At 40.4% G+C, this 27,324-nt stretch overlaps 1 protein-coding gene across 1 annotated transcript in view; it reads right to left on the bottom strand.

The window, feature by feature from the left end:
- Positions 1–12,774: 12,774 nt before the first annotated feature.
- LOC104319316 (mitogen-activated protein kinase kinase kinase 1) overlaps positions 12,775–27,324 on the bottom strand; it is a 97,938-nt gene continuing 83,388 nt past the window's right edge. Inside the window, exons 12-20 of the mRNA XM_069775392.1 lie at positions 26,065–26,156; positions 25,617–25,806; positions 24,016–25,282; positions 22,825–22,977; positions 21,324–21,486; positions 18,548–18,679; positions 17,411–17,553; positions 16,810–16,941; positions 12,775–15,464 (exon numbers count right to left, since the gene is read on the bottom strand). Of these exons, the coding sequence (XP_069631493.1) occupies positions 15,315–15,464; positions 16,810–16,941; positions 17,411–17,553; positions 18,548–18,679; positions 21,324–21,486; positions 22,825–22,977; positions 24,016–25,282; positions 25,617–25,806; positions 26,065–26,156 (2,422 nt within the window). The 3' untranslated portion in view covers positions 12,775–15,314. The remainder of the gene's footprint in view (positions 15,465–16,809; positions 16,942–17,410; positions 17,554–18,547; positions 18,680–21,323; positions 21,487–22,824; positions 22,978–24,015; positions 25,283–25,616; positions 25,807–26,064; positions 26,157–27,324) is intronic.

Genomic DNA, 27,324 nt, shown 5'->3' with positions numbered 1-27,324 from the left:
TGGGGTCCCTCCCACGGGAGACAATCCTTCACGAACGTCTCCAAGGTAAGTCCTTTCCGCAGGCTGCAGTTCCTCACAAACTTCCCTGGCGTGGGTCCTTTCCGCGGGCCGATCTTCAGTCACAAATTGCTTCAGCGTGGGCTTTCCCATGGAGTCACGGCCACCTTCGGGGGCATCCGACTGCGCTGGCATGAACTTCTCCACAGCCTGCAAGTGGGCAATTGCTCCCCCGCTCACCTCCATGGGCTGCAGGGGGACAGCCTGCTGTCTCACCACGGGCTGCAGGGGCATCAACCTCCTCAGGCACCACCACCACCCCCTTCCTCACTGACCTCGGTATCTGCATAGGTGTTCCTCTCACATTACAGTCCCCCTACTCACTACTAGTTCCCCTTCTTAAATATGTTATCCCAGAGGCGCTACCACTGTCACTGATTGGGTCGGCCTGGACCAGAGGCGGGTCCGACTGGGAGCCGGGGGAGCTTTGAGCAGCTTCTCACAGGAGCAGGCCCTGCGGCCCCTCCCCCGCTACCAAAAAAAATGCGCCACACAAACCCATCACACACACATTGGCTGCTTTTTCTAGAAATAAGAAAAACCCCCAAGTCTCTCTGATACATAGAAATTCTTAGATAGGCTTTAGAGATGTGTAAAAATATTAAATGTACTGCTGCAAAAGGACCAGATGCTTCATCAAGCCTGAAAACCATGCTTCTGTTGGGAGCTACTACACTCCTCTGAAGTCCTATTTTGAATTTACATGAGAGATACACAGCCAACTATAGGAGCTTTAATTCATCCTTATTGCATTAAACATGGCTATACTCCTTCTTCAGCAGGCAAAACATGGTCCGCTGCCCAATTCTTGGGCTGGTCCCAATCCTGTACCACCAACATAAGCTAGAGACCACATGCAAGGGATGATTCTGATAACAGATGAAACAGAAACAAATCCAAAGCATTTCAACAGATTTGTCCTAGCTTGGCTATACTGACAGAATTACAAATCTTTTTAAGAAATGTAAGCAAATACAGTTCCAAGAAATGAGAAGGAAGAACAGAGAAGTGCTGATTTTCCAAACATGCTTTATTGGAAGAGAGTTCTGCTAAGTAAAGGGTTCATTTTCATTCTCCAATTTGTATTTTTGTGCTTTGAAAAAATTCATAGTCTTGTCTGCTGATCTATGTGGAGACCTCAAAACCCCATTTTTCAGATCCTTATCCAAAACAGAAACCCCAAAGGATTGCTCACCTGCTTGAAATTTCTTCCATGCATTTGTGTTTAAAGAATCTGGAACAACTTTTCTAGCAGATGAGAAATCAGACATTAAGTATGGAAAGGTGGTTTTTGTTTTTAGAAACAAAATTACCCCCCCCCCAATACTGCTTTGCTTATTTTGAAAATAACTCTGTTCAGTTTATACAGAAATATTCTCATTCATCTAATTTGTGATTTTGTTAAGGAATGACAGAAATAAAACCTGTGGGAAAAAAAAATAGTGTAGAATTTTGGCATTCTATAATTAGATGGTTAGAAATCACATCTAACTTAACCAGAAATAAGAATGTTTCATTACCAGGATACGTAGATACAACCAACCCTTTCGGTACAAAATCTTTGGTAACAAAGACTCCAGTTTCAGCAGACACCAGGAAACTTCAGTAATACTGAACCCCAGTGTATTAAACAGAACTTCTTCTGGACTAAACACATGTTGACTCTGATAGTTACATGAATTTACTTTTGAGCGCTTCCACTCAACAGTCAGTAATTCCAGATATATACATTTAATTTCTGGAAATAAGGCCAAGATATGCATTTGTCTACTGAAATCATTTAGAAACAGAGCTTTAAATATTTTTCAGTAGTGTTTCAAGGACATCATCAGAGATTATTTTGTCTTGGGAGCTTTCAGGAACATATCAGAGGGTCCTGTAAAAAAAAAAAAAAAATCTTAAGATTACATGTTTCCTAAATAAAATACAGAAGAGTCATTTTACAGCAGCAGGTTATCATCTGCACTATTGTTTTAAACAAACCTAAACTCTAAAGAATATTCTTTCATACCAGTCCTACTATAAACCCATCATCTGATGTATTTACAGCAACACAAGTAGGTTAAATCCCACTGAGCTCTTAGTGACAAACATACCACAAATCAAATATATATATATTTATATAAATGTTGATAATCAAATATAAGTTCATTACACTTTAAATGAGGAGAGGACAAATATTATGCTGACTAGAGACATTTTAATTTATGTTACTTACAACAATGTCCTACTCATTTAAATTCAAGCACTACTTTTACTTTTGAAAAGGTGTCAGCCATCTTATCGGGGGAAAAAAATTTTTGAAAAAATAAATTTCTATCATCTGGCTACTTCCAGCTCTGATTTTAATGTTAAATACCACTCTAAAGTATCCAAGTATTAGCGTTTTACACCAGTTAAGTGACACAGAAGGCTGAACCGCTTTTGCAAAGCAGCCATGTCCCAGTGAAAAACCTGAGTTACCTCCTGCGGTAACCCTGATCACTCCCAAAAAGTGGGGGGGAAGCAGGGTCTCAGCCATGGCAGCCCCTCGCCCCCAGAGGGAAGCTCTCTTCCACCTTCAGCAGCTACTCAAGACTGGAAAACCCTGCGTGAAACCCACCAGGCAGAGCTGGCTGCTGACACCAGCTCAGCCGCTGCCTCACCCCACTGGAGGGCAGAAAGGGCAGTGGGGCGGGCTTCCCCCCAAGTGGCCTCGACGCAGCCTGGGGGAGCTGCCAACTGCCTAGGGCCTGCCCCCAGCCTCACCTGCACTTGCAGCGGAGATTGAGGTCCAACCAGGGCATGAAAAGGTACATGGAGATGCCCCAGCGCTGCCGCAGGTCGTTTGGTGTCACTTCACCTTAATTTAGCCTGAGGGAATTCTGAACTCAACAGGACTCCTTGGTCTGTCCAGCCCGGGACGTGATATTTTTTGCATAGTTGGCAGGATTCCCTTGGTGTTGCTAAAGCGATCATTGGGACCAGGTCCTTACTGTGGCCTCTCTCTGAGAGGAGTCATACACAAGGAAGATAGTTCTCAGAGGACTAATAAAGGGATCTGATACTGTATTGGGTCTGGCTGAGATGGAGTTAATTCTCCCCACAGCAGCCCTCGTAGTGCTGTGCTCTGTACTAGTAGCTAGAAAGGTGTTGATAACACACCAGTGTTTTGGCTACTGCTGAGCAGTGCTGGCACAGCATCAAGGCTGTCTCTCCAACATTTCCACCCTCCCTCACCGGCAGGCTGGGGGTGGGCAAGATCTTGGGAGGGGGACATAGCCAGGACAGCTGACCCAAACTGGCCAAAGGAATATTCCAAACAAATCATAGAATCATTTAGGTTGGAAAAGATCTTCAAGATCATCAAGTCCAACCATCAACCATGCCCGCTAAACCATGTCCTGAAGTGCCTTGTCTACGTGCTTTTTAAATACCTCCAGGGATGGTGACTCAACCACTTCCCTGGGCAGCCTGTTCCAATGTCTGACAACCCTCTCACTAAAGACATTTTTTCCTAATATCCAATCTAAACCTCCCCTGGCACAACTTGAGGCCTTTTCCTCTCGTCCTATCTCCAGCCACCTGACAGAAGAGACCAGCAACCACCTCACTACAACCCCCTTTCAGGTAGCTGTAGAGAGCAATAAGGTCTCCCCTCAGCCTCCTCTTTTCTAGACTAAACAGCCCCAGCTCCCTCAGCCACTCCTCATAAGACTTATGCTCCAGGCCCCTCACCAACTTGGATGCCCTTCTCTGGACACGCTCCAACACCTCAACGTCTTTCCTGTAGTGAAAGGCCCAAAACTGAACACAGTACTCAAGGTGCGGCCTCACCAGTGCTGAGTACAGGTGAACAATCACCTCCCTGCTCCTGCTGGCCACACTATTCCTGATGCAGGCCAGGATGCTGTTGGCCGCCTTGGCCACCTGGGCACACTGCTGCCTCATATTCAGCTGGCTGTCAACCAGCACCCCCAGGTCTTTTTCTGCTGGGCAGCTTTCCAGCCACTCTTCCCCAAGCCTGTAGCGCTGCATGGGTTTGCTGTGACTGAAGTGCAGGACCCGGCACTTGGCCTTGTTGAACCTCATACAATTGGCCTCAGCCCATTGATCCAGCCTGTCCAGATCTCTCTGTAGAGCCTTCCTACCCTCGAGCAGATCAACCCTCCCTCCCAACTTGGTGTCATCCGCGAACTTGCTGAGGGTGCACTCGATCCCCTCATCCAGATCATTGATAAAGATATTAAACAGAACTGGCCCCAATACTGAGCCCTGGGGAACACCACTTGTGACCCGCCGCCAACTGGATTTAACTCCATTCACCACAACCCTTTGGGCTCGTCCATCCAGCCAGTTTCTCACCCAGCGAAGAGTACACTTGTCTAAGCCATGAGATGCCAGCTTCTCCAGGAGTATGCCATGAGAAACAGTGTCAAAGGCCTTGCTGAAGTCGAGGTAGACAACAAATATTCCATACCATATGACGTCAGCTCAGATATAAAAGCTAAGTAAAGGAAGATGGAAGCAGGTGCATTCGTTATTTTACATTTGTCTTCTGGAGCAACCACTACATGTACTGAAGCCCTGCTTCCCAGGAAGTGGCCAGACATCGCCTGCCAATGGGAAGTGGAGAATAACAATTTGTTTTCCTTTGCTTTCGCTTTATTAAACTGTCCTTATCTTGACCCACGAGCCTTTTGTTATATTTTCTCTCTCGTGTCCAGCTGAGGATGGGGAGTGATAGAGCAGCTTTGGTGGGCACCTGGCACCCAGCCAGGGTCAACCTACCACAGATACCTATAATTGTGTGTTCATTATGGCCCCCCTGCGGGGTCCAACCGTAGACTGTACCCCTCTCCTGGAGAGATTAGAGGGGTACAATGCCCAGCCCTCTCCCCTTGGTATGATGTTGGTTTGTGCAGTTTTAGGAGCCACTCTGGTGGCAGCACAACAGGACGAACACCTAGCCCAAGAAGTAGAAGGGGAGATGATAAAATCCCTTCAAGAATTAGTGAAGACTTTGCAGGAGCAATTGGAAAATGAGACAAGAAGTCTCTCCAACCAACTCACCACCGAGTGAGTGACTAACCAGAGACTACATACCGCTTTGATGGAGGCTTTGGAGCAGGAAAGGGTATTAAGGGAGCAATTGGATGACATTGAAAACCCCTTTGAACTTTTATGCATGGATAGCTACCAATGCACATGGAAAAGACCACCAAATCCACATGTGATGGATAATACCCTCGTTTTAATCTATGTATGCTTTATATTTGCACTTTTTAAAACCAAAGAGAAATGGAGAAAGATAGCAAGGGACCCATGTTAGTCCTAACTATATTAATTGTTATTTGTGTTATCATTTTATTGTTACTTCTAATTTCTGTCTGTTATTATAGGGAAAGATGCTTTGTGAAGCCTTTTCCCTCATCCTGATCCTTTCTACTGGAGGACAGGGAAAAGATTCTCCAGATTTAGCTTGGAATTTGATTCAAGGTTTTATGCACCTCTGGAATGACACCAATCAAGGTATTTGTATAGCATTACTAAAATGTGTCGATGAAGGAATTCAATTTGGCCTCATTAATCTAAACATCACCAATCTTGTGAAAAGGAGTCTTGTCTATGGTAATATTTTATGTAAACCAAATTGCTCCTGGAACGACACTTCCTGGGGATCTTTCATGGCTCTAAAAAATCCTTCTGATGATTCAAAGATTTATCTTCTTCCCCAAGGAGGAAAACTTGAATCTTGTGATGGTGGTGTTAAAAGAACACGAGGTCTGCAGGATGTTGAATCTAACCGATGGAGAATGCTGTCTCACCATACACAACACAAATACCTCCTTAGAAGAAGCGCAAAAGAAGACGAGAGAAGTTACAGACAAGACTGGAGAACGTTTCCAAGCAATGCAACCAAGAGACTGGTTCAATGGAGTACTGTTGCTGACCTCTCTCCTAACATCCTTGGGACTCACGGGGTGGGGAAAATTGCTTGTTAACATTTGACTCATGTTATGTGGATTTCTGTTCTTAATGCTTGGCCTTGCAATTGTTCACTGTATGATTACCTGTGCCCTCTCTTCTCTCCCTCTTCTGTCCACTATGTATGAATCACGATGGCCGAAGTTTGGTACCGTTCAAAGCTTTGTACATGTTCTCTCTCTCTCTCCCTCCTTTTCTCGCTCTCCCCTTTCTTTATGTCTAAATCGCCACCCTGGGAGAAGACTATGGAGAATCCACAAAGATTATATAGACAATGTTTGAGCTACAGGGTGGTGTAAGAGACTGAAAGAGTTAATGTCTCAAACATTGTGGCAGGGCAAGTTCTGCATAACAAGGAACCCTGCATAACAAGCCGATCAGCACAGGACATCAGCAACAGGATGTGGAGGGACCCTGTTCTGATATGCTGAGCAGGGCAGCTCACCATGTATGGCCAAAGATCAAACAACGGTCATACCTGCAGGGAAGGAGAAGTTACTCCCTAAACGACCCCCAAAGCCCACCGACCCATTTCCCTGAAGGTTCTGAAAGCACAAACCATGCATGACACCTAATTAGCCTAATGAGTTCGAGTGCCCGCCTGAAGGAGGGGCAAGGAGATGATAAAAGGACACAAACTGAAGCACCACCCACGTGCACCCACTGGAACTAGACCTCTAGCCTGGCTGGACCAACGCTGGACCCAGGGCTGGTGAAATCTTTCTCTTTTCTTTTCCTCTCTCCTTTTCCATAATCCCTACACCTCATTGCTTTAGACATAAAACGGTCGACTAAGTCTGGGACTAGGAGTGGATCTAGCTACCCCTAGGCTCCTCTCTGAGAAGGAGTCTAGAAAGCAAGGGGGTCCACTCTGAACCTTGTGACTCAGCGGGAGGGGGTCTCCTTATTTTCTTCCCTGAATTGATGTATATGGTTACCATGGGTGTGGAATGATTGCTGGAGGTGACTTATCGATATGACACACCCCTCCTCAAGGGAAGGTGAACCTCCAGGGTGGAATGCAGTGGTCACGTAAAGAATCGGTTCCATGGTAGTTCCCTAAGCAACATAACCTGCAACTTTAGATGTTAGCAACACCAGGGGAGCTTGGTGTGCTGACTCTGAAAAGTAACATGGAGGGTGGAGTGGAGTGGAGATGCCATGGCCAGGCTCTGTGATTGCAGGGATAGGGAACTGGAACGATAGGAGCGAGAACGTTTGTCCCCTGCATTGAATCCACTGAAGCAAGGAGGTAAAATAATGGGGGTTCTGTCGACCTAATGCCCTACTTCTGATTTATATCACATGTGCCCTGTTCTGGGGTACTGACATGCAACACCATGTCCTTTGGGTGAACTTTGCTCATTATAATATCATTATAATACCAAAACACACCTCCATCCCAAAAGCTACCCACCTCCAAGGTGCAACCACCCCCCCCATGGAGCATGTGCTCTGAATTTTTTCTAGCATATACCTTTAAAAGCAAAGGGAGAGAACTTTATACCAATCAAAGTAAAGGTATGTATGACTAGAGTCACTCAAGCTCCACCTAAAAGGAAAAATAGGATAAAAAGACTCAAAAGGGGGAAGACTATTAGGGAAGATACCATCATAGACAAGTTGGGAGGACATCACTGACTTCTGGGATCAGTCGACGGGCTGAACCTCTCTTTCCCCCCATAGGGATGCCTATTGGGTGAGATTTGAACACTCGGCTGTACCGAGTGCTTCCCCGGGAAACTCAGAATTCTTTAGAGCTCTTTTCTTTCATAATTTTATGTGCTTGTAGTTGACTGTATTATCATTTGCACGTGCTTTGCAGTGTATTTATCACCGGCGATCCAAAAGAAACTGTACTGTTGCTTTAATAAACTGCGCTGCTCATTAATCTAGTCATGATAGTTCGTTAACGCAACCAAATTCCCTAAGTCTGGTAATTCTCGTGTGTTGAACACAGCTAAGCCAAGAGTGCAGTGTGCTATAAGTGCATCTGTCATTGTGATAGTTATGCGACCGGACTTATAGCACTGAATTGGACATTACTCAGAAACTAAACCTAGCTGCCCCCAGCCCCTCTGACATCTGAGGATAAGCTGGAATGCAAGGGGGATTATTTTCTGCCAAATTCCTTTACCCTTTAACGCAACGCATGGGTTACATGGTTTACTGAGGTAGTTTCATACCAATTCCTGTTGTGAGAAGCCACACCATCTACTGTTACCCCGTCCACGTTAAGGTTGCTTCTGCCATAAAACGTTCAACTGATTGTTTGGTGTTGTTTCACTTTAATTTAGCCCGAGGGAATTCCGAATTTACCATGACCCCTCCCTGGTCTGTCCAGCACAAGTTGTGACAAGACTGTTAGCACCTCAGATGATCCACTTGATAGGAGTAGATCAATAGCCCAGAGCTGAAACCTGTTAACATTTCTGTCCACTTTTGAATAATATTTGGCCCTGGTGACAAGGAGACAGGAGTTATGCTTTGTAGCATCATAAGCAACTGCAGCTTGAAACATACAGCCCGCTTACTGATGATTTGCAACAAACCTAACAAAAGGAATATATTTACAAATCATGAGCATTTAGGACTCAAGTGTGTGTGGGGTGGGGGCAAAAACTCTTTTGGTGCCACGTTCTACCATCAATTGTCTGTAAAATGAACCAAAAAAACTAGCAAAGAAAATAATTCAGCGATTGATCTCAAAAAATTAACTAACTACATTACGTGTTGGTACCTAGGTGTAAGTTTACATAAATCAGCCCATCTGCAAATGGAGTAACATTTGGGGAGAGTGATAACAAAAAGATTTATCAATCAACTTCATAGAATGAGATTAAAAAAAGTGATATGACATTGTTCACAAACCTTGACTAGAGTGCTAACACAACCTGGACTACATGCTGTGACCCACCCCAGCCTTACTTAGCGTTCTTATGAGCAAGGTACTTTATTCTGACAAAGGCCGCCAAATTATTCTTTACACATCATAACTTTAGAACCTGTTAAGAGATACCAAGAGTAATCTTATGATCTCCTTGGTCACTGTTCTGTCTCAGTCTCCCTTCTCTGCTTAGGTACCTACTTTCATAAAACTTGTGTCTTTAATGCTGTTCCTGATCTTTAATTTTAGTTAAAATCTGCCAATGAAGTCAAAAGTTGTTGGGAAAACAAGACAGAACATGACAGCATATATCTTTCTTGGGAAATGAGCTTAAAAAAATAATCATAAGCAGCTAGTGCTTTGGAATTGGTTTTTGGGTGAACAGAAAGCAAACCTCAAGTCACTGTCAAGGCTTAACTCCTAAGTCTGGATCTGAACTCTTGCCAAGAGTTTGGGATTTCGAGCCAGACCCACCAAAACAATGAAACAAGCAGGAGAATTCACTTCCCGTCTCAGAGCCTTGCAAATATTTATAAACTGCCTCCCGATTTACTCCATATTCACTTTAATTCTATTGTTGATCTTGCACATTTTTCCAAGAACAGGATCTGAGCAATGATATACTGCAAACTGAAATAACTGAGGGAAATAAAAGGAAATGGCACAGTACATCAGGGTAAGCCTCAGCCTTTGGCTGGCTCAAAGTGCTTTCCTGCCATCTTCTGGACTTTCTTTGTAATGACATGGAAGAAAGGTAGCAATTCACAACTGAAATTCTGAACTTCAGCAGCTGTGTGCCTTAATGAGAAAACAACATACATGTTTGCCACAGTATATGTATATTGTAGCTCTTAAAAGCAAGACTGTCACATTCATGATTCAGCTCAGCAAGGAACACTAAGCAATGAGAGAAAAGTTAGTAAGGGAAATAGTGTCTCAAGAAGTGGGCACAGTCAGGGCGGAACAGCCATGCATGAGTTTACCCACTCAGATGATGAAAAGGAAATACGTGATCCTCATGACATTCCAACATGCTCTGAAATCAATCATTACATTTCAGTGAGAACTTGCAAAGATGAAACACTGTCAGACTTCAACCTATGACAGTCACATAGAACACAATATAATATTATTCCCACCAGAGAAACCAAAACGGATGTAACTTACTATTTGCCTGTGGAAGAACTGAATATGTCCTTTGCAAATGAAGACATTTGGTTCCATGAGTAGGTGTCTTCGACATTTACTGCCAACTGCTGGAGACTGGTGATCTCTGCCATCCCTTGTTCCTAAAAAGGAGACCGCAACATTATAACTACCACACAGTACTGTAAAATTCAGGAGTTTTATAGTAAATCAAATGAAGGAAAAATACCTTACACTCAACTTATCTTTTATTTAACCCTCACCATGTGTTCTTCTTGACATTTCAGTTAATATATTTTTCTGATTTTAAAAATCAGATATTAAAATTTAACTGAAGATTGCTTCTGCCAAGTTTTGCTGGTGAATTGATATGTTCATCTCTATTTGCAGAAAAATCACATAAGTAATGGAGAATATAAAGACTGATCCTTCAAAATGTAGAATTTAGTAGTCACAAAAGAGGTGTTGTGGTTTAACCCCAGCCAGCAACTAAGCACCACGCAGCCGCTCTATCACTCCCCCTCCTCAACTGGATAGGGGAGAGAAAATATAACAAAGGGCTTGTGGGTCAAGATAAGGACAGGGAGAAATCACTCAACAATTACTGTCACAGGCAAAACAGACTTAGGGAAAATTAACTTAATTTATTGCTAATCAAACCAGAGTAGGGCAATGAGAAATAAAACCATATCTTAAAACACCTTCCCCCCAACCCTCCCTTCCCCGGCACAGCTTCACTCCCGAATTCTCTACCTACCCCCCTCAGCGGTGCAGGGGTGAGACAAGGGGAGTCAAAAGAATCTCAGTAGACATAATAAAGGGGGATGAAAGATGATGTTTAGCGCTTACATTGTTGAAATTAGCTGTGGCAGAGACAGTCCTTGATAAGAGCTGGCCCCAAGAACTAGCCAATGAGGCAGAGACAGTTCCTGATAAGAAGCAGGAGCTGGCCCCAAGAGCCAGACAAGACTGGTCTTGCGGCTTGGGTAAATACCAAGAAACCACTGAGCCTGTGCAAGAAAAAAGGTTATTAGCAGTGACGAAGAGGAGTCATCTATCTTCATCTCTGCGACCACCAGACGACCACCATAAAGAGGCACTGCGCAAGCGCAGTTGAGAGGAGACTATGGAAATGACCTCTCGGAGCTAATTTTAATATGAAGCAGGGATAGGTCATGCATATGTATAGGCATATTGTGAATATGTAACACTTGACTGTATAAACTTGAGGCGAACTGCCAAGTCGGGCGTGTACGACTCTGGTGGGACTACCCCCCATGCTGCCCAGCGCTGAATGAACATACCTACTTTACAATCTCACTGATTGTGGAGTCTGTTTTCCGCATGTCAGGGGGATGGAGAATGGGGGTTACAATCAGTTGATCACACATTGTCTCTGCCACTCCTTCCTCCACAGGGGGAGGACTCCTCACACTCTTCCCCTGCTCCAGATTGGGGTTCCTCCCACAGGAGACAGTTCTCCATGAACTTCTCCAATGTGGGTCCTTCCCACGGGCTGCAGGTCTTCGCAAACTGCTCCAGCATGGGCCCCCCGCAGGGTCACAAGTCCTGCCAGAAAACCTGCTCCAGCGTGGGCTCCTCTCTCCACGAGTCCACAGGTCCTGCCAGGAACCTGCTCCAGCGGGGGCTTCCCACGGGGTCACAGCCTCCTTCAGGCATCCACCTGCTCTGTCATGGGGTCCTCCACGGGCTGCAGGTGGATATCTGCTCCACCGTGGACCTCCATGGGCTGCAGGGGGACAGCCTGCCTCACCATGGTCTTCACCATGGGCTGCAGGGGGACAGCCTGCCTCACCATGGTCTTCACCATGGGCTGCAGGGGAATCTCTGCTCTGGCACCTGGAGCACCTCCTCCCCCTCCTTCTTCACTGACCTTGGTGTCTGCAGGGCTGTTTCTCTCACATGTTCTCACTCCTCTCTCTGGCTGCAGTTTCTGTGCCCCAGCAACTTTTTTTTCCCTTCTTGAATATGTTATCACAGAGGTGCTACCACTGTCACTGATTGGCTCGGCCTTGGCCAGTGGTGGGTCCATCTTGGAGCCGGCTGGCATTGGCTCTGTCGGACATAGGGGAAGCTTCTAGCAGCTTCTCACAGAAGCCACCCCTGTAGCTCCCCCACTACCAAAACCTTGCCATGCAAACCCAATACAAGAGGCTATAGAACAGTTGAACTTAATTTTCAACTATCCAAAAATCAATTTTAAAAATATAAAAAAAATCAGAAGACAAGCAACTGAAACAAGCCCTAATTTTGCAATACATAATCAGATTGCCTGAATAAGGAGAGATTTATGTTTGCTACTAAAATCAGAAGCAACAGAACCATTTCTCTGAAAACCATAAAATAGCAGATTAACTTCCAAGATACACCTCAATGCCTCCAGAACTGGTCAAACCAAATCAACTCACTTGACTTGGCAATTAATAGTTATGTTTCTGTAGTAACGCGAAATGTAGACATTTAATGTTAGATCTAAAGGCATAAGCAAAATGAGGTTCATAGATACAGAGCAGTTCCTACCTTTATTATCAATTAAAAAAAATATTTAGTGTTTGTTGCTGCCCTTTATCTAAGCATTCTTCATTGATATACTGAAAATATACATATATCAACTGATATTCATATGTCATTTAATATTAGAAATAAAGTCTTATTATATCAGGTATTGTATATGAACTTGTATATAAACAGTGAAGTGTATCAGAAGTATTTTATTCACATTGTTAAATTGAACATATTTACATTAAAATAAGCAAAGGACAAAATTTGTTCAAAAACTTTTATTTACTATAAAGAAAAAACACCAAAATAGGTACAAATTATACTATATAAAATTGGTTCAATGGGGTAAAAACTTAATTAAAATATCTTGATATATTTAAAATAACAAAGGATACAACAAAGCCAAATTTCTTAACCCAGAGATTTCTGTAAAATTTGCTTGCACAGTAAGGTGCTAATAGAAGTTAGCCCTTAAGCCCCGGAAATCTTAGGAATCCATCACATAGCAAATATAATTTCATTGTGAAAGTGAACTTTGGTAGAAGAAACTCTATTGGACACCTGAGGTAGTAGAAACTGGAATAAACAGCAGTAGATGTTATTTACAACTTAAGTACCAAATAACATTAAGAACACAAAAAATAATTACACAATACAATTTTCAGTCCAGCTTTGATCCAAAGAAAATAAAAATATTGCATCACATCTGCATGTTAAAAACACCACAACTACCAGCAAGTTGAGGGAAACACAAACTCAAACAAATACATTTGGACACCTAGAGGCAGTTTGAGTTTGAAATGTGGTAGGCATGGTGATCTACAAAGTAATACTGATTAGCTGAGGTTCATCAGTTTATACAGTTTACATTTCTGCCAGAAACAGCAGTAATCTGACAACTGATCTTTCAGTACATGAATTGGCAAGAGGGCATCCTTTAAAGCTTGTACATAAGAAAGACTCGGAAACAATCTTATTAGAATGAGAAATTCTAAAGTGGTCAAAAAAAGTCAAGTACAAAACAGAACTACCAAACTTCACATTTCAGTATTATCTTTTTAACTCTTCAAATTCTGCCAATCTTTCAAAACAAAGGAATGTAAAGTTTCCAAAAGAAACACATTCACAACTAATGACACTGCTTTTTATCAGTATGAGCACTATCATCCCTGTAAACTTATCTTTAAGATGTTTTACTTCCAATTTGTATTGTACATTTTTAATTTACTATAGCTTATTTAGTTTGTCTTGAGTCTTTGAAAATAACCAATTTCAGTCCAACAATTCAACTGGCTTCTGAAGAGTTAAAACATGAACAGTATTTTTTTTCCTCCAAATTGATTAAACACAATGAGTATTTGATTTAAAAAGATCCCCCCTCTTAAAAAGGCAAAAGAAAAGCTGCCATTTTCCTTCAGCATTACATGCATCAGAATCTAAAAACCTGCCTTTAAAATAATTTTAAAAGCACACCTGCTAAAAACACAAGTTTTGCACTACAGGTGAAGCTTTACTTCACATTTTACTTAACCTTGTTTTTCAAGTCCAAGTTTGTTTCTTGTTAAAATAAATACCTTTCTTATGGTAATATTTTTAACATTTTCAAATTAAATTATCACTAATGGCTACAGTAAATAGATGATGTACAGCAGAAGGAAAACAGCAGGTAAAACTTGTTATCAGTGGAGAATGTGACCTCAGTTTTATTACACAAAGAATGAGATTTGCTCATAGGTGGCACCTGCTCCCACTGAAGTACAGGACAAAGTCTCCCATAAACTTTAATGGGAGCTGGGCTTGGGGCCTTTGACATGAAACTTCTCTACACGATTTGCCAGAAGAAACTGCTATATGAAAAGCCGACTCAACTTTTAGCACGATTCAGACTAAGTTGTTTTATGCAAAACATTTTTTTTAAAAATAACCTATACTATCAGAGGCTGAAACACTGACTTGAAGATGGCATTTTATTTTATTCGATTTCCAGCAAATCTTTTTAAAACTCATGTCAGTAAGATGTTCCATGACACAGTTTGCATCTTTTTCTAAAGACTATTTTAAAAGATCGCCTTTCCCTGAAAGTTAAAAATACAATGAAAACAAACTTTAATTTCAAAAGAAATTACATGACCAGCAGTAAATGCACAGTGAACCACAACTGCCTGCTCTTGCTTTAAGGAAGGCAAAATGTTTTTTTTTAAGTATCCATCAACATTTGGATTTGTTAATCAAAGAACTTTGCATAATTAAAAGAGACAGATACAGAACTTCCTTTTAACCAGTGCTGAAAACTGACTAATTGCAGAACCCTCTGCTTACATCTATGTGATATGAAATGGAACAGTGATTGCTATATTTAAAATAGATCCTGAGCCCCTCAGCTGCTAATATTGCTGAAAAAGTGCTCCAAATAAAATAAAAATCACTTATCTGCTAAATAATCATGCAGATTTAAGGAAAAATGCTTTTGTGCTCACATAGAGCCAGATGTTTGAAAAGGTACAGTTTACAAGTCTCTGCACAAGTTGTGAAATGTTGCATACTGAGCTTAGGTAAAGATCTTGATTTGTCAATCACATACTTAGGTAGGGTCGTCCACTGGCCTTATATCCTTGATGTATCTATCATTAAGGCCAGCAGAATAATACAAGCTGCTGTGCTTAATTGCACTGCAAGACAGTTATTGTATATTCAATAGCATCTTCTTAAGTATATCAGCCTTACACATAAGTAGCTACCATGTAGTACGGAAGACTGGGTGTTTCAGCAGCTCCCTTGATGGAGGTCTGTCCTGAGGTTGAAGTTCTAAACACCGAAGAGTCACATCTCTCAAACCAGGAGACAGATGTGAAGGGATTGATGGAGCAGTAGTTGCACTAGCAATCTGAACAAAGGGAAAATAACTTTTTTAGAAGTCAGTGATTCTTAAGCCCCTTCTCCTACCCCCAAAAACCTTCAACAAGCTAATAATTTTCAGCTGACTAGTTATATTATGAGCTTTTATCCATTTAGCATATTTCCTACTGCAGTTTGAGGATTACATTACTGCTTCCATTTTACAAAATGGGTCTTAAGTTCCCTTTATGCTTCTTTCCCCAATAAAACATGCTCTATTACTTTTCACAGTCTGCCTCTCTCCTTGCACTTTTCTCTAAATTTTCCTCTTACAGCAAGATTCTGCAGTAATCATCTGCTAAGCAGGCCATAAGAAAAGCTCTTATGCCACACTTACGGGTATTCTTTAGTCTAATACTTGCCATCACTGTTAACTGGCATAGTGTAAGCAAACATTAAGATATATTAAGCTGAGCAATGTTACATTATGATATGGTTAAGCTGGGTATGCTCTCTTGCATTGTCTTACTGTATTTCTGCTACCACCCCAAAGGGCAATCTTTCTCAGATAGAAGCAGATCACTCCCAATCAAATTAATTTTCATCTTCTCTAGATCCAATTAAGCAAGACTGAAAACACTAGGGTCTCACCAGCAGATTCACACAGACACAGAACCAAGACAATTACATCTCTCATGATAATTGATTTGTACTTAATTAGAACATATTTGAATACCACTGTGCTAGTTCCGTTTTGTGGAAACACTTTCTTCACTCATGCTAGTGAAGATGCTAATCACTTTCTTCACTTGTGGCAGTATTTTCTTTATTCATGCCTACAGTTCAACTAGATTTTTAGAATTAAATATACCTAATTGATATTAGTAAGAAACATGAATGCCAAAATAGATGACCTAGAAGAAGGAGGAATAATATTCATATATAGCATGGCATAATGGTAAATATCTTTCAGCAAAATCTGAACATGGAACATCAGGTTTTTACCCAAAGGACATTCCCCACTATGAAATATGAATGCACACAAATGTTTTATGGTAGAAAAACTTCTTTTGCTCCTATATTTTACAGGATTGTAAAGAAAGAATTCAAATACCAATCTTCTGCCTAGAGTCAAGATCAACTCTATTCCCAAATTTTTCTTTTTAATGCATTTATATCTCAGAACAGAGCTTTTCCTGCATATTATTGTGTTGGTAGCCTTTTTTTTTTAAAACAAGCAAATATCAGTATTGATTTTGTACTAACAGCTCCAATATAAAGAAGAGCCATTGCAACAAACCCTACTACTTGTATACTTTTCTAAAATTCACATTGCTGTATATGAAATTAGTCAGTGTCTTTTGTAGCATATTTGTAGCAACAAAGTACCTCACCTTAAATATCAGAGCAAGATGATTGGAGTGTTTCTCTGCATTCCAGGGAGGTTTAGCACAAGCCATTTCTATAACAACACAGCCAACACTCCACACATCACAGCTCCTACCATATTGCTGACCTCTCAGAACCTGGACAGATCAAAGCTCAGATTATCCACTTCAAAGTCTCTTAACTCTAAGTAATTTAGATAAAAAAAAAAAAAATCATCAATCAAGTGCATTCTGATTAACATTTCAGGTTGAGAGAGTGATCAGTGATGTAAATGCCATAAGATTTATACAGCTGTAGAGAGCTAGTAAATAAAATGCCTGATTAAGGGGCAAAGCAAAGTATCTTGCAATAGTTAGCTTTTGACCAAATGGTCATTTGATCTTTAATAACAATACTTATTATGTATCTTATAACAAATTACTTAGAACAACTTTGACAGCAAGAAAGAAATATCATTATTGCCATGTTGGCATCATTCCTATTTTTTAGAACAAGTACATTTAAAACACATTTGAAGCATTTACAGCAATTTTCTGTTATTTGGCTGTATGAATTAGCTTAAAGAGTACAAACTTTTTGAAGTAACTTCCAAAACTGGTTTCTTACCTCTGGTGCCATAAATGCAATAGTTCCCAACAACTGTCCCTGAAACTCCCCAGCACCAGTTCCTTTTGATGCCAACCTGGCTGCAGCTCCAAAATCAGCAATTCTTAATCTATGACCTGTGCTGTCAATTAGCAAATTGGCACCTGTCAACAGCATAATAAAAATACTGCTAGTTGGCTTTTTATTAAAGGCAAAAGGATGAAAAGACACTCATCCTCCCTCTGTTTCAAAGCTATAAATAAGGTTGATGGTCCCCACTCACAATATCAAGGAGATCTAAAAATCAAGGACAAAGTTAATAATGTCACTTTTCTGTTATGCCTGAATGATACTGCACACAGCTTGAGGCTGTCCGAGAGATTTAGAGAAGCAATCAAACTTTCAAAGTAGGGCAAACACAGGATTCTGGAACAATACCTGGAGATGGAATAATGAAAGAAAACGGTGACCTAAAATCCTGGAGGTTTTCATTGCCTGCAGCTCCCTGTGAAATTTAAACTTATTTCATCCTGAAGCAACTTTGAGTTGTCCTGAAGAAACTTACAGAGCAATTGAAAGTTTTCCTATTTTAAGGAGAAATATTAAAAGGCAAATATTTGCCATCGCTATGTTGCTACTTATCTGGATATCTCTCCAGTTTATGGACAGCTATAGTGACATTACAGGGAGAAGTTTAATAAGACTGGTATTTCCCAATAGAGTCCACATCTTGTTCATCAAACAGTACAACTGTGTTTATGTTCAATTAGGATGAAGGAAAAAACCCCATCATAATATTCCTATACATTAGAAACATGACCTCTGTATTTTGGCTTATTCACAGATTTTACTATTATTTCAGGGTATTTACAATTAATTTAACTAACAATCTTTAAAGCTATATGGCAACTTCATAATTTTTTTTAACAAATTCAGAAAAGAAATTTTTCTAAACCACTGGCACAGGTAGCAAGTATCCCCAAGTATACTATGAATGTTCTGATTAATTTCAGTAATTAAAGGTTCTTAAGTATGATCAGACAAACCCAATAGAAAAAACACTCTTGAGATGGTATCCAAGAGAAGCAATAGGTCTCAAGCCAAAATAGGTGCTCCTTTCTGAATATTCCTTTTTAAGACATTCTAAATAATTCTCACCTTTAACATCTCTATGGATTATCTGATTCTCATGGAGGTAAGAAAGGCCACGTAACAGTTGATCTGTGTAATTAATAATAACAGATTCTTTGAAGGCTCCATATTTACTTAACAAATGAGCAACTGAACCTCCTAGAAGATAAAAAAATACAATTTATTAACACTTATATTTCATAATAGTAGAATGCAGTAATGCCTCCTAAAATTGGAACTTGGTATTGATATTCCTACTTTATAATTAGATTCCCCCCCCCAACATTAAAAGTTCTATAGGCAAAAAGTAATATACTTGGTTACTTAATTACTTTTTACTTGGAACTGTACACATTAAAGACAAGTCTTTATGCTTCCTAATATTTTCATCTGTCCTTAAAAGAATGTACAAATCCCTTATTGTACAAAGTACTGTTGCTGATAAAAAACTACGTATATTTATATCTACATTTTGCACTAAGGTTTTCAAGTAGTATAACACTAGCTTTCTTTGGGGCAATAGATACGTGCAGCCTCCAGTAAGTGTTCCCTCTGAGGATCTTAATTTACTTTTGTTATCATCTAAGTACAAATATATAGAAGCAAGTATACAAGCAAGGAAAAGCAGTATCTTCCTCTGTTTTCCAAAAGTGGCATCTAGATCCTCAAGATTTTGGATTTCCATTGTGCCTCTCAAAGTATTCTAATATAATTTGGGCTTGAATGAGGTAAAGACAGTTCCTGACATTTCATTATCTAAATAATACTGTTTCAGAAAAATTATACTTAAGAGTTAAGCACCCTTAGTTTTGAGAAAACATTTTCTGTACTGTTGCTTGTAATAAACACATACTTGGGCTTTGATGTTACCACTTTGGTATTGCTAAGTGGTTTCTGCCAAAGAACATAAGTTAAGGTGCAATGTTTTCTTTTATAAGAAACAAGGATGTATAAAACACCAAATCTAGTCTTGGTAACTGGACTGCAACAACATAATCCCATTTGTAAAATTAATAAAGCTCCATCTTAAAAAGGATATAAACTTTCTTGTACCTGCTCTGTACAATAATGAAGAGATTTCACTATTTATTACTAAAATTACCACTTCATATATTTAAGATTTGAACATGATTTTCCCAAAGCATCCTGCTTACTCCCTATTATTAGAAATGTACTTCTCAAATGCCTTTGCATGTCACCTCACACAAATTTTATGAAAATGCTTGGGACAAAACCCAAGTGACAGGTATCCCAAACTTTCTAGCAAAGTTATTTTTAATAATAATTTAAAATTACACAGGTACATTAAAAATGCAATAGTTTGATATATTTCCAACTGAAGTGTCTGTGTCTCAAAGTTTCTAACTTGTGATGGGTTGACCTTGGCTGGATGTCAGGTGCCCACCAAAGCAACTCTATCACTCCCCCTCCTCAGCTGGACAGGGGAGAGAAAATATAACGAAAAGCTCATGGGTCGAGATAAGGACAGGGAGAGATCACTCACCAATTACCATCATGGGCAAAACAGACTCGACTCAGGGAAATTAATTTAATTTATTACCAATCAAATCAGAGTAGGATAATGAGAAATAAAACCAAATCTTAAAAAACCTTCCCCCCCACCCCTCCCTTCTCCAGCTCAACTTCACTCCTGGCTTCTCTACTTCCTCCCCCCGAGTGGCACAGGGGGATGGGGAATGGGGGTTGAGATCAGTTCACCACACATTGTCTCTGCTGCTCCTTCCTCCACAGGGGCAGGACTCCTCACACTCTTCCCCTGCTCCAGCATGGGGTCCCACCCACAAGAGACAGTCCTCCACAAACTTTTCCAACATGGGTCCTTCCCACAGCCTGCAGATCTTCACAAACTGCTCCAGCATGGGTCCTTTCCACAGGGTACAGTTCTTCAGGAACAGGGCTGCTCCAGCGTGGGTCCCCCACAGGGTCACAAGTCCTGCCAGCAAACCTGCTCCAACGCGGGCTCCTCTCTCTCCACAGGTCCTGCCAGGAGCCTGCTCCAGCATGGGCTTCCCACAGGGTCACAGCCTCCTTTGGGCACATCCACCTGCTCCGGCTGGGCACATCCACCTGTTCCAGCGTGGGGCCCTCCATGGGCTGCAGGTGGATATCTGCTCCACTGTGGACCTCCATGGCCTGCAGGGGGACAGCCTGCCTCACCATGGTCTTCACCACGGGCTGCAGGGGAATCTCTGCTCCGGCACCTGGAGCATCTCCTCCCCCTCCTTCTTCACTGACCTTGGTGGCTGCAGAGTTGTTTCTCTCACATATTCTCACTCTTCCAGCTGCTGTTGTGCAGCAGTTTTTCCCCCTTCTTAAATATGTTATCACAGAGGTGCTACCACTGTCATTGATTGGTTCAGCTTTGGCCAGCAGCGGGTCTGTCTTGGAGCTGGCTGGCACTTGGCTCTATCAGACATAGGGGAAGCTTCTAGCAGCTTCTCACAGAAGCCACCCCTGCAGCCCCCCCTCCCCAAAACCCTGCCACACAAACCCAATAGATAACTCCTCATTTAAATTCAGAAATTGAGGTAGTAGTAGAATTTTTGTTCAGGGCTTCCAATTACTTTAATTGTATGACAGATTAGGTATGGAAAATTCAATACTTGTGCCAGTAGGAATACCGTTTAAACTGTTCTGGAAGTAAACCTTTATACCGGTTACCAACAGCAATAAATATATAAGTTTGCAAACTGAAGTGATGCATGGAATATTTTGCAGTATGAAACTACATAGTTCAAGACTCAACTGATACTTTCATTTTCTTTGGCATACAGTTGTTTACCTGCCATCCATTCAATAAAGAGGTTATAGTTACTCTTCTCACATGTAGCACCCAACATCCGAATAATGTTAGGATGGTTCAGATGATTCATCATCCTTATTTCTTCTCTCAGTGCTTCAACTACTTCTTCTTGCTCAGATGATGTGTTCCTGACATAAGTCACCTGTTTTGAAATACGGTATTCAGATTTACCTTATATAATTATCAGTCCTGTAACCATCCCCCTTCAGTACAGTAACAACAATGGATGGTTTTCTGTCCCTTTTCACCATCTGGAAATAGCAAGCATTCTTTTATCTCAAGTCCCTTCAGCTGAGACCATATATCTCCATGTGAGTCATAGAAAATTAAGAGTGATCTTCTGGAGAAATACCAACAAAAATCTCTCCAAGTGTGGCGTGGGGAAACTTCCCTCTTCACTCTCCTCTGCTTAAACTAGGAATTTTTTTTTTTCAGATGTTGAAGAAAAGGAAGAAAGATAAGGCCTGAAACAGGATTCTGACAGTGATGTTATTTATAAGACTTTTTACCAGTTTAACCATACTACATGTTTCATAACTAAACCTCTTATCCCAGAAGTTGATGGGCAAAAAAAAAGAGCTAATCAGAAGTCCAGAAATGGAACTGGAGCCAACCCCAGCTCTGATCCATACTAAATCTGAAATAATAGTATGCTGCAGAGAATTTCCCCTGGGCCTCAGAATCGTCATCATCTCTCCAGGAGGAACCTCAAGGACCACATGGACAGTCCTACTCTTTCACAAGCAAGAGAGTTTCAAAGGAGAAATACCTGATGACAGATATTCTTTCCCTGATTAAATGTTTTGAAATTGCTCAATTCCATAGATATAAGTTCATTCTAGAATTAATAAGAAAATGTTAGGACTAAGATTCCCTCTATGTTGATATCACTGATTCAGACCTAGGGCACCTTAAGTGTAGATTTACTCAACGTCTAGAACCTTCCAAAATCTTGAGCAAAGCATGTGCATTTGGGCCTCTTTTCTCGGTCACATTTTTGTATCTAATAATTTAAATATTAAAAATACTTGCCTCAAAGTTAGCTGTTGGATCAGAGGAAACAAGCATTAAACTAAATTTCCTCCGCTTAAACTGTTTTAGGAAAAAATCTTGACAAGGGGAAATTACTTTTAATAGTTATCTTTCAAATAGAGCATCAATTTGGAATCAAGAGACCTGGACTCCACTCCTATCTCTGTCACTGATTTGTGAACAAAAATGCATTTGAAGAACTATGAAAGAAAAGGGACATATAAAAAAAGTACTTCCCCCCCCCCCCCCCCGCTTTTAAGAAGTAAAAGAAACCGAAAACATTATGTTAATTCCATGCACATAAAGACTTTGTATTATGTATCATGTGAGTACACATGATGGAGAAGTAGGGAACAGAAGTCTGTGAGAGCAGAGCACTTTTATATTTAATATTTCAAGGAAATATTGAAGAACAAGCACAATATATTCAAGAAAGTTAAGTATTTACCTGTTTTACAGCCATTAATGTCCCTGTTCCTACATCTTGAGCTTGGTAACAGGAAGAGAAAGCTCCAAGACCAATTTGCTGACCTTTAAGCCATTCTGCATCTTCTCTGTAATGGTGTTTTGCTTTGATATGTCCAGACAGGGTTTCTAGTGTCTGCAAATTAAATTCCAAATCAATCCCATGTTTACTAATATGCATCTAAAATGTAGACATTCTGGAAGGTTATGAAACATCCAAGTTTATATGCCTCTCCTCTCCCTTACAGTTATTTGTACTGCACATTATATATGTTTCAGTCGAGACCAGAACACCAGTGTATTCCTTAATCCACATATTCCTACTGTATGTAAGAACAGAGAGCCTCCTCTGTGTTACTACCTGAAGGTGAAAGGCAAGATGTAAGGACACAAATAGGAGCAAGACTTTTTTCTATTCTTGATCTCATGTCTAGTCAAGGCTTTAGTCAACACAAAATCATGTTTTCTACTTAATTTATTTCTGTCATTTTATGCTTCACATGTTGTTACCTCATGCAAAGGATCACAAAACCCAACATTTCATTCCTCTTTCCAGTAACTCTAAGTCTGTTACCTTTCCTAGGCATGCAGCCTCACAATCTTCCAGCACCTATCTTACTCTCAAGTCAATACACTCAACCATTTTGTGAGCTTTTATAAAATACTCCTTTCTTTCTCTATTCTTATTTCTTATGCTTTTGTCCATTTGCAAACAAACACCTTTTTTTTGATTTCTAAAGTATCTCACATCTCTCTCAAGATACGCTGACAGCAAGATCTCTTCCTACTCTATCTGCCTTTTCTTTCAGAAACTAATTTGGTTTTGTACAATTGCTTTCAAAGTAAATCAGCATTAAGACCCAGTACAGTTTTTCTCCTACTTAAAACCTTTGTTCTCATTTCCTGTTTCCCCACTTTTACACTTTCTTCTTTGCCATTTTAAAGGTTAGTATATGACATGATGTCTCTGTTCCAAATACTGTCTCTAAACTTGTTAATAACCATAGAAGGATTCTGTTAGCACCCTCAACTGGTAGACTATTTATACTCCAACTTCTAGGAGAGGGTATTGAGTCCCTTTGTTTTATATAACTTTGGAAATACAACAGCACTGCTTTATGAATTCAGTGAACCTCAGTTGAAACTTATGCTAAATTACCATATATATACTTACATCCTGCTGAATGATTATGATATCTTCACCATTTTCAACCTGTAGTTGGGGAATTATTGGCAGGGCGTCTTGAGATGATGACATTGCCATAGCAATAGCTAAAGCTTCCTCTTCTTCAGCTTCCATCTTTTCCTTGCATTTTTGATTATGATTTACATCATCTTTGTAAGTATCATCATTTTCTGCCCATTCAGGAGAAAGAACTGCAACTTCAGACTTGAATGTAACTGTGCCATCACTCGTTGGCATGGAGGCCTCCAGCAGGTCCTCAATACTGGAATTGAGCTCTGCATTAACGTCCAATTGACATTTCTCATCTATTGGTGTGAACACTGTCTCTTCACTTGGTATAACCACACTGCTACTACTATTGCCATCACAATGCAAAATATCATTCAGGTCAAGTGTCATACTGTTTTTTGAGGTTTCTCCCTGCTTGTTCACATCACTTGGGGTGGGTCGCGACGCCTTTGGCCTGTGTATGTGACTGGACGGCAATGGCCTGGCTTGGGTAAAAACTGGAGAAAGTTTCTCTGGTTCTTTATTTTCAGAACAGTTTCTCTGAAACTGGAGAGAAAGTTTCCTCTGTGTTTGAGAAGGTGAGGGGATTTTGCAGGGAATGAATCCCTGAGGTCTGAGTTTAGAGACATCTGTTACAGTGCCAGCTAGTACAGATGAGTTTGAAGGAGACAGAAACATTGGGAATAGTGACTGAGAATGACTGCACAAGGGAGAAGAGTTCAAACACTGACTGGGGGTTCTTCCTTTTGTTTGAATGGCTTGCTTCAGTTGCTCAGTGGTTACTGATGAAACGGGAAGTCCCACAGCAAGTCCAGCCAGCATCTCAGAAGTGTCCTCTGGACTGGCACTCAGTTTTTTATCACCTAAACTTTTCTCACTTTTCCTTGATAACTGGACAATATTGTTAGGAGTATTACTTTCTGTAGCTTCTGGAGAGTTATCTGGTACAGGTAGCTGCAAAAAGTCATGTCGACATTCCCCAGAGTGCATTTCTTCCATGCCTAGCTGGATGGCGCCTGCAATTTCCATTTCATCTGCTATTGCCATCAGACGTCGACGCATCCTTGTGTAATGAGTTGAGCTTGTCACACTCAACATCTCTAATAGCTTTACAAAAACATGGGGCACTCTTGCCACCATTCTTGCTGCACTCAAAAATACTCTCCGCGATAATTTTCCAACCACTGAGTGGGAACTGTCAATTGACTGCAAGGTGAAATTTAAGAGGGAGAGAAGTTTCTTATACCTGAAAGTTAAAAAAGAAGAAAAGAAAAGAAAAGAAAAGAAGCATCTTATAAACTGATATGCTCTAGTTAACTAGTGCCAAGAAAGCCATTTCAAGATAATCTATTTAGCTGTCAGTTCTGCAGTAGAAAGGAGACTTATTGCTGCACTGGTGCCTCAGAATTGGTTTCACAGGTCAGAAGTTAAAAAAAGGCAACCATTTACTCTGTAAAGTAGGTGCACTTTTGCATATAAATATACACTATTTGTTTACAGGAATTAAAACTACCAATTTTTGAAAAAATCACCAACAACACATTCAACTACAAAGAGTAATAGTCATATAGTTAAAGTACCTGTCTACTACAGTATCAGCCTGTAAAACACCTCCACAGACAATGTGGGGATAAAATTCACCAGGAAATTCCAACAGAAGTCTGTCTATTAGACAAAATCGCCCCAGTAGCGCTTGCCAGTTGCTAGACTCGGTTTGGGTTCCGAGAATACAGTTTAAGACATAATCAACACCACCAATACCAATAGACCCTATAAAAAAAGTTGATAAAATAAGGATTAGATATGTTCACAATCTAAATTCTGATCTAAATCAAGATCAGAACTATATCATACAGAAATACACAATGTGCACCCAAATTAACACCACCCTCCCCCCAAACTGCTGAGAGCAACACTGTTCTCTTTGCCATGCTGGCAAATACAGGATAAAACTTGTATTAAATTTAAACCACTTCAGTATATTTGCTTGTAATTATAATTCAGTTACATATGAAGAGCTATTATTACCAGATTTAAGTATTTCTCTCCCAACTGCCAGCTCTCCCACTTGGCCTTTACACATCTCCAATAGCGTTGAGACTGAAAGTTGACTTGTTCGACTATAAGAAATTAAAACAAAAAAACCAAACAACTTTTAGCAGATGCTTTCAAGAAAAAACATTTTAATCATTACATTTCAATAATTGTTAGCTTAGAATTGTGCTTGGAAAATTATTTCACGTCACTTTATTCCCGTACAATTCTATAATCCTCTATCTGTAAGCTATGAATAGTTGTGACTTTTTTTACAAGGACGCTTCCAGAAACGTAATGTCTATCACTAATAAATAAAAAACCCAAATAGAAATCAGCTTCCTCATTTCTCAAATTCTTTGAGGGTTTCAGGCAATAATCTTTTTATTAAAAGAAATTAATTCAACTGCACATTAGGATCTCATCCTCTTGCACAAACAGGCCAAATCCAGGAATCCAGCACCATAAGGAACAGTTCTATTTCACTTATACTTTTAATTTTAGATTTTCTATTGCTAAACTATTGCCAGTGCATCTCTAGATGCAGTTTCAGAAGCAATGCTGCTTAGGAACTAAACTGAAAGAGACAAAAGCCCCCCTCCCCCCAAATTAAAAACTAAATATCAATCTCGTGTACTTCTGCATCTAGTTTACAATACAGCTGAAGAAATGGTTGGTCTGGCAGAGCAGACGGGGTAGCTTGGGAGAGGAAGACAAGGCCTACTCAAGCCAGAACTGCCAAATGCATTCACTCAGAATAGCCGTCTCCTAACATTACACTATGAAGTAAAAAATAGCAGTGTTATGTTAACACTTCATGACATAGATGTACAACAGCTTTTGTTGAAGTAGGAAACATACATATATATTGAAGATACAAAATTTGATGATTGGTACTTGCTGAAGGGTACTTGCTGACTGCTTAAAGGGGAGTCATGAGAATTAGACCAAAGCAATATCAACTGAGATGGAGGGGATGGTTGATGACTGCACCCAACATATCTTCCTTTATTTTAAGGGGAAAAAACGCCTTATGCAAGCAAGGCATCATTTAAGATCCATAAGTGCTGGAAAAATATAATCAGGTACCTTAAAAACCTACATCTTTCAAGACAGAAGTTGGTTGGTAGCAACTAGACTTTAACAAAAACATTTATACATATGATCCACACGTTTTATTTCACTGCCACCTATAAATGGTCTCCTAGTTCCATATAAAATAGCAACCAATGAATCTTCAAGACATTTCAGTAA

This window comes from Haliaeetus albicilla, chromosome W (genome assembly GCF_947461875.1).
Source record: "Haliaeetus albicilla chromosome W, bHalAlb1.1, whole genome shotgun sequence".
In the NCBI taxonomy this organism is placed as follows: domain Eukaryota; kingdom Metazoa; phylum Chordata; class Aves; order Accipitriformes; family Accipitridae; genus Haliaeetus; species Haliaeetus albicilla.
The sequence above is the reverse complement of the archived record's forward strand: the minus strand, read 5'-3'. Positions and strand labels throughout refer to the sequence as shown.